The sequence below is a fragment of the Cricetulus griseus genome, chromosome 3 (assembly GCF_003668045.3).
Source record: "Cricetulus griseus strain 17A/GY chromosome 3, alternate assembly CriGri-PICRH-1.0, whole genome shotgun sequence".
Classification (NCBI taxonomy): Eukaryota; Metazoa; Chordata; class Mammalia; order Rodentia; family Cricetidae; genus Cricetulus; species Cricetulus griseus.
Genome location: NC_048596.1, coordinates 250,007,723 through 250,022,680, shown reverse-complemented (window position 1 = coordinate 250,022,680; position 14,958 = coordinate 250,007,723). Strand labels below are relative to the sequence as shown.

General features: G+C 42.5%; 1 protein-coding gene across 2 annotated transcripts in view; it reads left to right on the top strand.

The window, feature by feature from the left end:
• The window catches only part of Cdkal1 (CDK5 regulatory subunit associated protein 1 like 1), a 562,780-nt gene extending 548,181 nt beyond the window's left edge, over window positions 1-14,599 (top strand). For both annotated transcript variants that reach the window (XM_027409316.1, XM_027409315.1), the window contains exon 16: window positions 13,719-14,599. In XM_027409316.1, the coding sequence (XP_027265117.1) occupies window positions 13,719-13,919 (201 nt within the window). In that variant the 3' untranslated portion in view covers window positions 13,920-14,599. The remainder of the gene's footprint in view (window positions 1-13,718) is intronic.
• Window positions 14,600-14,958: the final 359 nt, after the last annotated feature.

Genomic DNA, 14,958 nt, shown 5'->3' with positions numbered 1-14,958 from the left:
TTGTGTCCTCATTGTCAGAGTCATCCATTAAGTCTACAAGACCCTGGAATTCCGTTCCTTTTCCTATACCCAAAATAATTGAAAGTAGATTTCAGATCCCACTATTCATCCTGGGATTATTCACAAAAACAAGAAGCAGGCCACACACCTCCCAATCCAGAGATATATGGACAAATAAAATGTGGTATGTGGCACAATAGAATTTCATTCAACCATGAAAATAAATGAATTTCTCACATATGAGACAGCATGGGTTAACCTTGAGGTTGAAATGAAATAAGAGACCAAAAATGTGACAAATACTGTATGAGTTCATTTACTCAAGGTGTGGAATAAGCTATCTTAGGGTCTTCAAGCCCTCTGGTGACAGCGGGCAGCTACAATAGAGATAGAGCTGCTCTATGGGATTATGAACTATAAGAAATAGTTACAGCTGCACAGCCAGGTAAACCTAGTAAGTGTGATGAATGCCAATGGAACACCGCATTTAAAATGGCTAAAACTGTCAGGTTTATTTTACATATGTTTAACAATTAAAAAATTAAAGTAGAAAAAAAAAAAAGAATCTTAGGGCTTCAGGTGAAAGTCAACATCCAACAGCTTCCCCCAAGCCTGAGCCCTTGACTTGTCTCTCATGAACACTTGTCCAGCCACAGTGCCTACCTGCTGGTCTTTGACATGAAAGCACCAGGAGTGCCTTTTACAAGAGCATATGCACCTGCCAGTCCCTCTCTGGTAGTGTGCTTCTTACTAGATGTCCAAAAGAAGTGTCTGTCATCAAGTATCATCCAGGTCTCTGCTGAAATACTACATCATCAGTGAGGTCACCTTAGGTTAGGTTTTGTATGACTACCCACCATCGCCATCACAATGTAGGTAGCTCTTTTTCTCTATAACAGATTTCACCATTGGACATGCCAACTAACTTTTATCAGTTTCCAGTCCCTAAAATGGAAGTTTCATTAGTTCTATGACTTTGCTTCATTTGTATCTGTCTTCTTGATAACTAGGTACCTTCCATGGCATACATTCTTGTTAAATTTAAGTGTTCAAGGGATACATGCATATCCCTTATTCAAAACACTCCTGGACAAATACATGGACATCATCTATCAACAATCTCTCCATTGCCACTGTAAATGCCCCCTCCTAAACAACCACAAAACCTCAGTAAGGCCCAGCTGATCTCTGCAGGGCTCACACATGTGTCTGTCAATTGTAGAGTAGTGAAGTGCAGCTCTTCAAACCTTTGTGGGAGTCTGGTAACATGTCTGGAGGTTTAACTGGACATTGGTGGCTCAAATGTGTTCAGCTTCAACTACTTAGTTATCAACTTTATCCTCCAGGTCTTAGGCCTGCAAAAGACCACGGGGACTTATTCACATGGTAAAGGCAAAGAAACAAGAACAGCAAACCAGGCATACACAAGTGACCTTAGGCCTCTGCCTTCATGTTTGATAACATCCCATTGGCCATGTATGTCACATGCTCAACAGAGCACACTGCAAGTGATGCCACAGAAGGCAGATACATAGAAAATGAAAAGTAAAAACCATCATATATTCAGTCACCAAAGCTATGAAATCTTGGCAGTTGTGATCAGCACATCTCCTTAACCTCTTTCTCTATCCCCATAAGAAAACTTTCTGCTCCAGCCTTAGATGTAATGCCTTGGTTTCAGGTACCTATAGAACTGGAAGGGGTGGACTGCAAAAGCAATCTGAATGCTAAAAGAAGGAGCTTTCTCACTGTTTTTTGGATAGGCAATGTTACATGTATATTGTTTTAAGCCAGTTAGCTAGATTGTAGTCATTTTTTACAGTTAGCATTAGGAAATTAACACAGGGTAGTTCTTACTTTAGAGCAGTGGTTCTCAACCTTCCTAATGCTGTGACCTTTTAATACAGTTCCTGATGCTGTGGTGACCCCCCCAAACACACACCATAAAATTATTTCCATTGCTACTTTATAACTGTAATTTTGCTATTGCTACAAATCATAATGTAAATATCTGTGGTTTTGGATGGTCTTATTTGACCCCTGTGAAAGGGTCATTCAACACCCCCCAAGGGGTCACAACCCACAGGTTGAGAACCACTGCTCTAAAGCATCCACAGAAAATGTGAGAAGTTGTGAATGGGCACCAAAAGAGAGGTTCATTTCTCCATTTCCTACATTGGCCAGCCACTTTTTTAAAAAGATTTATTTATTTATTTATTATGTACACAACATTCTGCCTCCATATATGCCTGCAGGCCAGAAGAGGACACCATATCTCATTAAAGATAGTTGTGAGCCACCATGTGGTTGCTGGGAATTGAACTCAGGACTTTTGGAAGAACAGCCAGTGCTCTTAACCTCCGAGCCATCTCTCCAGCCCCAGACCAGCCACTTTTTAACTGTATTCTCACTGTTGGGTCCTCTGGTAGGCTGCATAACAGCCCTAAAGATACTCAGTTATCATGGTCCCCCAACTGTGTGACTGTCAGAGGTGAAAAGTGAGTAAAATCTCTGTATTTGTTGACTAGTTTTATGTCAACTTGATACAAGCTAGAGCCATCTGAAAGGAGGGAATCTCAATTGAAACATTTTCTTAACTAGTAGTTGAACGGGGAGAGCCCAGCCTATGGTGAGTGGTATCCATCCCTGGGCTGGTGGTCCTGTGTTCTATAAGAAAGCAGACTGAGCAAGCCAGGGGAAGCAAGCCAGCAAGCAGCACCCTGCTATGGCTTCTGCATCAGATCCTGCCTCCAGGTTCCTGCTCTTTTTTGAGTTCCTGTTCTGACATCCTTCAGTGATCAACAGTGATATGGAAGTGTAAGCCCTTTTCCTGCCCAGCTTGCTTTTTGGTCATGGTGTTTCATCTCAGCAGTGGAACCCCTGTAACACACCATCCCAACCCCTCAAATGTGTGACTATATTTGTGATTTAGGTTACATGACAGGAACTAGTTAAAAGTTTCTGCTGGATTCAGCTTTGCTAGTCATCTGACCTCAAAATGAGTTTTTCAAATGGGCCTAATATAATCACAGGGTTTTTTAAAAAAGTGAGTGGCAAGCAGGAGAATCAAGGGTCAGAGATATGGGGAACCTGACTTGGAAGCTGGATGAAGGCCATGAGCCTAGGGACAGAAACTTTAGAAGGGGTAGGGAAATGTTCTCCTCTAGATTTTCCAGAAAAAAAGCAGACAGCTCAGAAGATTTTAGCTCAGTGAGATCCATTTGTGTCATGTGACCTCCATTTTTTTAACTGGGAGTTAGACACAAACGATTTTAGGAGCTGGAGAGAGAGAGAGAGAGAGAGAGAGAGAGAGAGAGAGAGAGAGAGAGAGAGAGAGAGAGAGAGAGAGAGCCAGAGAGAGAGAGCCTGCTAAAAAAAAGCAGTTAAGTTACTATAGCTGAAAAAGAGAAAGATGTTAACGGGGATGGAAAGTTGATGTTCTCAGAGGGTCTGGCTCTGCATGCCTTGAGCACAAACCCCTGGGCCATTTCTCCCTTTGCCCACCCTAATCCCAAGCCCATGCCCTGCTAGAGTTTGTAACTCATCTCATCTGAGTCACAGCGGAAGTGAGATTGGCACTTGCCTGCATCGCTTCCTCTGGTGTGCATAATACACAGAGGTGGAATTGTTGCGTGGTCCTGAGCTTGCAACTTCTTCACTAGACATCATCCCAGTGCTTCCTAAAGTTCCCTATGAATGTAGAGCAGCAGTGTTGATGTGTCCTGGCCCCTCTACTGTCTCACCCACACTTGGTTTGCTTGCACTTGCACTTTAAAATTAATTTTATTTTGTGTATATTAGTATTTTGCCTGCATGTATGTCTACATTACATTCCTGCAGAGGCCACAATGGTGTCAGATCCCCTGGGACTGGAGTTAAGGATGGGTGTGAGCCACCCTGTGGGTGCTGGGGATAGTGCCTGGGTCCTCTGGAAGAGCAGCTAGTGCTCTTAACCACTGAGCCATCTCTCCGGCACCTAGGCTTATACTTTTGCCAACATGATGTATATTAAATAGTACCTCATTGAGTTTCTAGTTCACAATCCTGAATTACAAGTGAAATGGATTTACACTGATTGGTTTCCTTTATTTGTTTAGATTTCTTCTTCCTGTTTGGTTATATTAAATCCATATTTTTAACTTTTTAGGACTTTTAATTGAGACATTTGTACATCTTTTCTCCATGAGTTTGTGTTGGTTTCTAGACCTCTGCGTGACATCTTTTGTATTCATTTTCTATTGCAGTAGAACAAATTAACTCATAACTTAGCAGCTTTCTGTCACAATCATTATTACCTCTCAGTTTCTATGAGTCAGAAATATAGTGCAGCTCAGTGAGGTGCCTCACATTACCAGTGGGGGCAGCCAAGATTGCAGTCCCATGTGAGGGATTTCCTGGGTGCAGTGTTCATCAAAGCCTGCTCATGATGTGACAATGACAGTTTACCACGGGTAGCAGAGAACATAAGAAGGATGGAAAGTGTATTTCCTATGTGACACCCATCATTTTTGTCATGTATAATTAACTAAAAGTGGGTTAGTGAGTTCAGCTGAGAAGAAAGTATGACCCAGCAGTGTGAATAGCAGGAGGCAAGTATCACTAGGGACCAACTTCAGGGCTGCTACCACCCTTAAGTAGTGATGGAAATAGTGAAATACCTTCATATTAAGCTTATCTCAGTTATTTTAAGTGACTTTTGGTAAGACCAGTATTTTTTTAACTTCATAAAAATTATATTCAAAGTAGAAAGAACACTTGTCTAGGAAAGGATTTGGGGGGAAATGTATAATGGAACTTTGGAAATGAGAGGGAGCATAGGCAGAGGTGTGAATTTCTGATTGATCATTGTGTGATTACAGTAAGTTTATACCCTGGATATGCTCTTAACTAGTTTTCTAGCACTTTCTAAGATGATTGTCTGTCTCTAGGCCCTGCTCCAAATGATAGGACAGACTTTGAAGATTCCCCCATGGAAGGCTTCACCCTCCTTGGGGATTAGAAAGGGGTTGGGATAGGAGGCCGATGGGGGGAGGATGGAGGGGAGGGAGAGGGAACTGAGATTGACATGTAAAAGAAGCTTGTTTCTAATTTCAATTAAAAGAAAAAGAAGATGAATGTCTGTCATCATCACGAGCCGTCAGGGACACTTTTATGTATTAGCTCATTTTTGTGGCGTTCTTTGAGACAACATAACACCTGCTACCTCCTTTATTCACTTTATGCAGCTCCTGGATCCAAATGATGCTAAACCATAATTCTAGTATTTTTGAAAACGATGCCTGGAACTTATGAGAGGGTCAAATGACAATGACACCAACATCACACATGACTTCTTTTTCATTTAAAATATAAATGGAACATAGTTACCTAGTTGAAAAGAAGCTCCCAGTAGTAATTATTTTACTTGATTGATCACCTAAAGATTCATTGGAAGATTGCAAGTGTTGTATTTCCTAGCATCCTCACCACTCCTGTGGAGTAAAGATGGCTCTGGTTGTGGTTGGAGAGAATATTGAAAGGACTGTATCAGTGATGCATCCTGGCCCTGTTGAACATGATCTTATTTTCCAATAGATACTCAGGGCCTGGTACCAAGGAGGGGGTAGTACTAACTGATGAATACTGAGATTTCTACCTGTTCCTTAGCAGTATATGTTCACATTTTATATAGATACAAAATTTTCTTTTCCATGAGAAATACAATTTACCTATTGTATTTCTTAGTAGATGATTAGATTCAAATTCCCTGTGTCCCACCCTGCCTATGGAGCTTTAACTTGTATTAATGCTACTCCAATTTATAACAAATGGCCTCAGATTTCTGCTACCATCCTAGGTACTGATTATAGACTTTAGATCAAAGTGTAGCCCTTCATTCCTTCTTTATGCAAAGGCCTGCCTGTGTATCAAGGATGAACGAGCAATTTGCATTAATGATGCTTACAGCAAGAGGTGGGTCTTGAAGTTTTTATTTGAAGAATTAAACTGCAGTTATGGTAGATATCACTTTCTGACATGAAAATAACTTTATATTCAAAGCAAAAACTCAGCTCTTGAGATTCTTTCCTGGATGCTGCCTTGCATTGGGCATGCGCATGGGCTCAGTAGGCCCTTAGGAGACAGAGGCTATCAAGCATCATATCCCCCTTCCTTCTTAGTTTGCACTTCAAGCTGTTAACTGTGCTTCTGAATGAGGCATGAGAAAAATTTACACATAAGAAATGTCTTCAGTCCTTTAAAAGAAGTTCAGAGCTTGGAAGTTTTTTTCATGTCTCTTGAGTCAGATGAAATGCAGACTTCCCAAGAGTCATAATGAGGTGACAGGCAGATTCTGGGCTTGGGTTTGTTTCACCGGGCACAGTTCATGTCCAAGGGGTGGGCATCCTGAAAGAGAGGGGTCACCGAGGCCATGCAGGGACACATCAGATCTATTCCTTTGGTGGATGTCAAGGCAAAATTATTCAGAATATAATCTGAAATGTCTTTGATCTTATAGTCAATAGCTTAATAATTTATGCTGAATCTTATTAGTAAAGTAAACACAAGCCTTTGCTATCACCAAAATTAAAAAACATCTAGGAAACTAAGATTAGAGCGAGATTTTGTGTTATGTTCGTGTTTAAAATTTTTCCTTTGCAATTTTAATGATCTGATAGCAATTAAGCATTTGGGGGGAGCAGGGAAAAATTTCATGTCAATAATATCAGATCTTAAATCACTCATGCCTAAAAGTGATACAGGGAAGTTGATGGTATATTCTCATGTTGTGACTGTGTGACAGGTTTTCAAGTGAAAAAGCCCGGTTAATTCTTAACTTCAGTCTGTTGGTCGTGTGTATTCCACTGTGCCTTTTAAGCTGATGGCCTCTGCATGTAACACCTTAAACATAGACATCAAGAACTAGAAGCATCCTAGGCTTGGAGATAAGCAAGGACTCCTATGACAATAGTATTTTCCCATGTTAGAAGAATCAAAGATTCCTATGATAGTAGCATGTTCCCAGTTTAGGAGACATCTAGAGGAATAATTGAGATAGTTTGGTGCCTTTGGTCACTGTGTGTCCTGTTATCTCTTGATGGCATGAATTGTGGGGAATGACATTGTCAGTTCAAGGGAAAGATCTGGCACTGGAATGTAATTGCAAGGCCCTGGCCACACCTGCAGGTGTCAGGTACAGAAGAAATCATTTAGAAGCTGCTGTACAAGCTGGAAGGCAGGTGGTGACTCTCTTACAGGGCTGTCTTTCACTTGAGCAGAACCGGACCAACTGTTCATCATTAAGATGCATTTTGCAGTGTGTTCTAATATGAGCGTGTTGATTGTGTGTGTATGCATGCACATGTGTACGTGTGTGTGCTTGGAGAAAATCTAGCAATATCCCTTGTACAGATACAGTCTCAATGTGGCTCAGAACTGTTAGACATGCAGCCAGAAACAGCTGCGCCTGAACTAGGCTGGCTTTCTTGGAATGGTCTTCTGTAGAGTAACAGGAGATGACGAATTGCCTCACAGGGTACAGCATCAGGGAGGAGGCATAAAGCCTATTTGCTAGAAACCTGGGTTCATAACAGTTGATAATCGGAAGGTACCTGACATTACTTTCTTATTTACAGTTGACTATATACACATCTCTGATGTGTGCTATGCATAGTAGGGCTATAGCCTAGCCTCTCTTCTCTATTCATCATATGGACTTAGCAGAGTTATGTTCTACCTAGTCCTTCACTGGGTAGTTTGGAGGACAAAAAACAAAAACAAAAAATGTGTAAAGTATGAGAGGCCTACTATGTATATGACAAGTTTCCAAAAATACTGCTACTGTTTCCTGCTGTCTCTGAAGCCCAGTCCATATTATAGTTCATCATCAGTCCTCTTGATAAGGACACAGGAGAAGTCACCAAATGACTAAACCCTCATAGCTCACAAAGAAAGGATTCTTGTGACTGTTGGCACTATAAATACAGATCATAGAAGAGTAAGTAGAATGCAATATTCATTCAGCAATCAGCAGCTGGTTGCTCCAGGAGCCCTTCCCTCAGGGTTCTGCCTCCCATGGCTGCAAGTTCCATGAATAGGACAATTCTGGCAGTCCAGGAGGTCTCATACTAAGAAGAGTTAGGTTTATGTTTGGAAAGAAAAGGCTTAGCCAAGGCTAGGCCCTAAAGGTCTCCTGATTTCCTCCCCCAGGAGGCCTCATTGTCAGACAGTCATACAGCTGCCTGCAGCCACTCTGGCGTGTGTGAGCACTGCAGTTCTGTTGAGTGTATCATGCTGTTCTGAGAAATTGGTTCAAGTCTGCCAGAGCTGAGCACACACACTAGAGGGAGAAGAACATGAAGGACTGTGCAGTGGTGGGCACAGCAGGCCAGCATCTTAGTCCCTGGAGCTTGCACACATGTTACCTGTCATAGAAAGAAGGACTTTGCAGAATGGCTAAGGAAGAATCTTGAGATCCTTCCTTGAGAAGATTACTCTGGATGAGCCCAGGATAATTCTCATGACATAATTCACCTTCTCTGGGTTACCAGCTTTGAAATAGGGGAAAGGGTCACAGGCCAGGGGCTACGAGCTCCCTCTTAACCACCTGGGAAATGCAAGAATTGTATTCTTTCCCAGTGCCTCTGCAAGGAATTCATCCCTACCTACGGCAAAATCTTAGAACATGTGACCTATAGAAGTCTAAGAATAGGTTTGTATTGTCTAATATTCTAGATTTAGGGTACTTTGTTAAAGTCATATTAGAAAACTAATCTATAACATGTATGAGTTACTTCTCTCATGGCTGTGACAAAGTGTCTGACCTAAGCAACCTAAGGAAGGAAGGTGGTCTTGGCTCGTGGTTTGAAAGGTGAACTGAGTCTGTCATGGCAGGAAAGGTTGGCATGGTGGCAGGGACGTGAAGCTGCTCGTCACCTGTGTCTGCAGTCAGGGACAGAGAGATGCATGTTGGTTCCTAACTGACTTTCTCCTTTTTCTTCAGCCCAGGCCGCTAGCCCATGGGGTAGCACCTCCCTTATTTCAGGTAGAAATATGCCCCAAGCTGTGTCTCCCAGGTAATTCTTGATCTAGTTGAAAATGGAGATTAACATTCACACCATGCCATTTCCTCACCCGTGTACTTGTCCCATCCCTGATGGTCTAATAATACAGCAGACAAATGGCATTTTCCATGGAAAGAATGTTTACATAAAATGAAATGTGACCATGTGACCCTAAGGAACAGGTAGACATCTCAGTATCCACTCAGCTTGCACTGCCTCCGGTTTGATACCAGGTCCTGAGCATCTACTGGAAAATGAAGGTCTTCTCAGGAGTGTCCATGGGTAGAGCAGATGTAAGCAGACTTAAGAAGTTGATATGCACTATGCTAGGGACAGAGCATAGGACATGCAGGCAGGTGATAGTTGACAGGGTTTTCCTGAGCAAAGCCATGTCTTGAGTTCAATTCTGAGAAAATAATAACAAGAAAAGACAAAATGTGGGGATGGCCTTCGTGAAGAGCTTTTCCCCGGGACTCACTCCACAAGTCTTCTTGCCTAACAGGGAGCCTTGCTGTTCATCTCTGAGTGAGTATGAATGCTGACTTACTGTGAGTATAGCTTTCTTCTCATGGGTTGATGTCTATGGGGACATTGTTATCTTGGTACTGCTGCTAAGTACCATTAGAGTCTTCACTTTTCCATGACACATACATAACAGCAACATAAACAGCATACATAAACAACATACATAAACAGCAACCTTTCTTATGTGCCCAGAGCCCAGGCAGAGCCCTTGGCGTATCTTCTAACTTTTACCACCATTTAAGGCAGAGGTTAGTATTCTTATATCATAGAAGTAGTAATTAGGCTTGGATCACATGGATAGCTGAAGTTGGACTCGGCACTCATTTGTCATACTGCATGCCTCTTTCTGCTATTTGTAATGAACCAAAATACCATGAGTGGATTACTCAATATTGGAAAAGCAATAAAATGGTGGCTTTGTAATTTTCCAAGAATTTTTGAGGTCATTTGCATAGTCCATTAGAACCTCAGAGTACCATGGAATGCATTGCTATCAGGTGAGTTTTATATGCTGAGTACTTCATATGCCTGTCTCACTTGGTTCTCATAACAACCCATGATGCACAAATACTAATGCTCTGAGCATCACTACGTTACAAGTGAGGACATGTGCAGTGAGGACATGCGCAGTGAGAAGAGAATGTGTCTGAGAACCTTAGGGGGATCTGGGAGTGGAGCCCAGGATCAGCAGTCATGGCTGCTAGAACCATGGTTCCAAGAACATGCTCAAGTTAAAGACCCCACTTTCTGTCCCTGGCCAAAACATGCATCCTGCTAGAGAAGGAATTGATCAGAGCCAGGTGGTGCAGCCACCCCACTGCTTTTACCTGTAACTGCTTGGGTTCTCATCACTGGGCTTCTGAATTTAGATGCTTATTGTTGTTTGGTTGATTTGGGGGTGTATATATTTGCTTCTGTTTTTAGCAGAGTTGTTGTTTCAATGGGATTTGATAAGCTATACTCTGGAAAAGTAAAGTATGTAAATCTCACCTATAATCCCAGAAGTGAAAAGCTGAAGGAGAATCTTGACTTCTAGGCTTTCTTGGGCTACATGGCAAGAGCCTGTGTCAGGATGCCATGAGAAGCTAGCAAGAAGACAGGTTTAGAAATTGATCAAGGGAGCAGTGAGATTTCCAAGGAGGGAGAAGCACCTCAATCAAAGTTAGCGGGGTGCATAGTAGGAGCTCCCAGTGTATCCTTTGATCTGTGAAAATAAAGTGAATTTTTTTTCAACTGAGCAAATATCAGCCCCTGCCTTGTTTCACATTTATTTTAGGAAAGATATTTCTGGGAATTCAAATTCTTAAAAATTATGAATACCAGAACTGATTGTTTAATAAGCAGTAAAATTTCTTGAATTGGCTATATTAAAGAGGCATTTGAGTTTTAGGAATAAATGTCTTTACATTAGTTAAAAGGTTTAGGGGGACCCCCACCCCCTGCCAGTATGCCATGGGATGGCAAGGGTAGGGAAAAATTTGCCCTTCCCTACACCACCTGCCACCTGCTTCAGCCAGGAAAGCCAACCTAGAGGGCATGAGAATGGAAGAGCTGGCCCTGCCACTCATCAAGTACAACAATCCACAGAGTGGGCCCTGCACCTTGCCTGGGCAAAACAGTAGAGCTCTTCCTGGTGGTGTGACTGTGGGTGAGTTGGACCTCAGGGTGTGAGGGCAGGAGAACTGGCCTTGCTCCTTGCTGTCCGCTACATTGGGGGAACCAGCTGGGACAGTGCTGGAAAGCTCACCTGGGTGGTGATAATGAAGGAAAGCTGACAGGTTCTAGCCATTCAGGCCAGGAACCAGGAATATGAGGTAGCCCATCCCAACACTCACCTCATCTATGAACTGCTGGAACATGTGAAGGGGTCAGACCTTCAGATTCAAATCTAGTGGGTCTCCATGACACAATTCAACTGAGAACAATTTTCAGACATCAGTTTCACTCCTACTATGGGAGTCCTGGAGATCAAACTTGGGTCATTAGGCTTTCTGTTTGTACTGTCTTCATATGTGTTTCATTATTTCTGCTCCGATCTTTCTACCAGTTTTATGCAAGGCCTTGGGGTACCATTTATTTATTTTTTTTTAATTCTCCATCTGGCATGTCTTTCTTCTATTTCACTTTCCTTGCATCTTGTTCTTATTTGGAGAGGCCATGTTTACTTGTGTTTCTCCATTCACATTTGTTCATCCTATAGATCAGGTGACTCTTACTTGGCCAGGGCAGCTTCTCAGTAAGCGACTTTCTCCTGAAGATATGTCCTGGGGTGTTGGTTTGTTACAAAGCTTTTGATCCTCAGAGAGCACTGTAACTTGGTATGGTCCTTCTATAGTTTGACCATGGTCAGGGAGTTTGAACATAGAGCAGGCCAGAGGAGCAAAAGTGAGGACACTGCCATTTCAGTCTTGTTGAAACCAACATTCTGAGAAAACCCCAACCATGTTCATTAGACTGAGAACCACCTTTTCCTTCCCATGGTTTCATATAAAATAGAACCCATCATCCCCAGTACACATAACTCTGAACATAATTACCAAAGGCACAGTTATGAATGGGAATGAAAGTAAGTTGAGTCACATGACACATGGAGGCAACATTACTTGATAGACATATGCCGAAGTTACCAAAAGTACTGAACATATCAATAGACTTCCAGGTTTGATAGCAGTCTCATACAAATAACTTCTAATGATTATTTAAAAACTACAAATCCATTGTGAGTACCATTCTTGAGAGCTCCTTCAGTCAATTGAAGTGGAAGCTTGTACCAAACACCACAAGAGCCAGCCTCAAAGAAGAGCTGTCTCCTGGAGGGTGTGGCTCCCTGATAAAGACTCCCCTTGCATAGAGACCAGCAAGGCAGTATGGGCCCAAACAAAGACTGTAGTTGGAGTTGAGAAAGTCATCATGCTAGCAACAACCTTAAAATCCCCATCAGTCTCCTACAGTGAAACCAAGGGTTCTTCCACATGAATCAGGTATAAATACAAGGTTGGAAATTGGGTCATAAACATTGCCTTCCTTTCTATATTTCTTCTCTATTTTAAATTGTGTGTATATCTATGTGGGGTTTGTGCACTTGAGTGCAGTAATCTCTGAGTTCAGAAGGGAACATGAGATCTCCTGGTTCTGGAGTTACAGGTGGTTGTGAGCTGCCCAGTGTGGGTACTGAGGACTGAACCCTGGGTTCTCTACAAGAGCAGCAAGCACTCTTAGCCGATGAGCCATCTCTCCAGATTCCATATTTCTGTGCCTATACTCAGTTCATTTCCTCTATTTTGTTAAATGTCATTCAATTCTTTCTGCCCTTCAGCCCTTGTCTTCAGGTCTTAGTATTGCCCAATGTGCCTCTACTTCTCTCCACTCTCAGGCACCAGCCAGTGTTTGCAGTGGAGAGGAGCACTTCCACACAGTAGACAAGAGTGGCTCAGGACTGTCAAAGTGCTCAGAAGGGAGGCACAAGAGAATCCAATGGTTGCTCAAGGACAACTGTGCTTACAACGACACATGTTGCACCCCTCTGCCATGTTGTGCCCCTTCTCCAGCCTCTGTGATTCTCTTATCTACATGTCCCAGCAAGGGTGTCCATGCTATATGGTGACATTGTTTTCAAAGGTGGTTGCTAATGTGAAAAATCTCATACAATAGAGACAATGTGTGCTGGGAAATATTAAAACCCATGAGAGTAGCAATGTTCCTTCCTCCACTTTCCCCATGTCAGACTAGAAGCCTTACTGAATGGAGAACAGTCATGTTGACTCACACCTTGTACTCCGCTCACACTGAGTTGTCCCAGCCTTTCTGTGTCTGGCACACCAAAGTAAATGGAGAGAACTCTATGGATCGGGCCACTCAGGTCACCCTGACCTTTATAGGCCTACCTGGAGATGGGTTCAGCCTTCCTCCAATGGCAGAACACCTTGGAATGTCTGCCCTCAAGGGTGTGTTTGATGAACAAAATGCCTTCTATGTAGTCTGAAAAAACAAGACTGTTTTACTCCTCAGAGAAAGAAGCCAACTTTTCCATACCAGGCTTGGGGCTACCTGGACCCTGCAGGGCATCCAAATGTGGCTGGGTTGAAAGAATAAGGATCACTGCAGGAATTTTTTTCTGAAAATTACTTTTCTTACCTGTTTCTCTCTTTATAGGAATTCAGAAATAGGTTTGGAAATCATCTGACTTCACCTTCAGACACCTGTGCTGCAACTCTGCGTGACTCGGCATACTCCAGAATTGTGCTGCAGATGTCCCAACATGACTGTGCATTGTGGGTAGCTGCAGGCCTGGCTCTCACTGCTCTTCTTTTTGCATTTCTGGCCAGAGTCTATGCTTACAATGTAACTAAATGAAGCATCCATAAGGAGTAATTTTCTAATTAAAACCTTTGGGGAAGCAACTACACCAGTTCTCAAGAGGCAGTCATCTGAACTGGTCATGCTGCCTTGTCTGGATCCCTTCTTAATGAGGCTCACCCTGTCTCACATTGAGCTGAGCCATTTGACCTCAAATCACAGCTTCTGGAACATGTCTTTTTCATCATCAAACTCCTTTTGACTTTTTAGCAACATATGCAAGTGGTTGAATTTTTTATTTTCTTTTAATCTCCCAACCTAAGTGCACAGTGGTCATCAGTGGCTCTGGCTGTCAGTTACCCTGGTCTCCAGTGGCCCTGGCCACCAGTGGCCCTGGCTGTCAGTGGCTCTGGCCACCCCTTCCTGGTGTGGAAGAACATCCAGCCCTTAATACACATTCTTCAGGCTGTGTTTGGAGTCCCCGTGCTACAAACATCTTTTTCACAGCACATGTGTTCCTGAAAAGTTTATATAGAAACCTATTTTGGGAACTTGGACCCAAGTCTGCCACTTAAAGGACTCTTCCTAGCATTTTAGAAAATGTGAGGAATCCATGCCTGTAGCACCCACAAACTTTCAAACAAACCACTCTTTTCCTGCCCTCTGACTGGACATCATCAGCCTCTTCTACTGAAATGACTTCTTTCACAATAAAAGGAGTTGGTGCAATAAGCAAACCCTGTGTTTACCGTAATTTAAATGATTTATTTGGATTGAGTAGGCAGAGGGGAACAAAATCAGTGCCTTTAGATACCATGGGATTATTTTCATCTCTAGACCCATCCTCTCTGTTAGTTCTTTCTTACATGTGTCCCCTAAAAAGCCCATCCCAAAATTTAATGTCATCAGTTAGCCAAAAAAAGTACATATGCAAACACACATATGAGATCTCATTACTATCATAATTCTCCTAAAACTGCATGTGCTTCTATGGGGAAGCATCATATTATACTGAGGGTAGGTAGCTGCAGGCCTGGCTTTGGCCCCTCTTCTTTTTCTGCTTTTTTGGTCAAAGTCTATGCTTACAATGTAACTA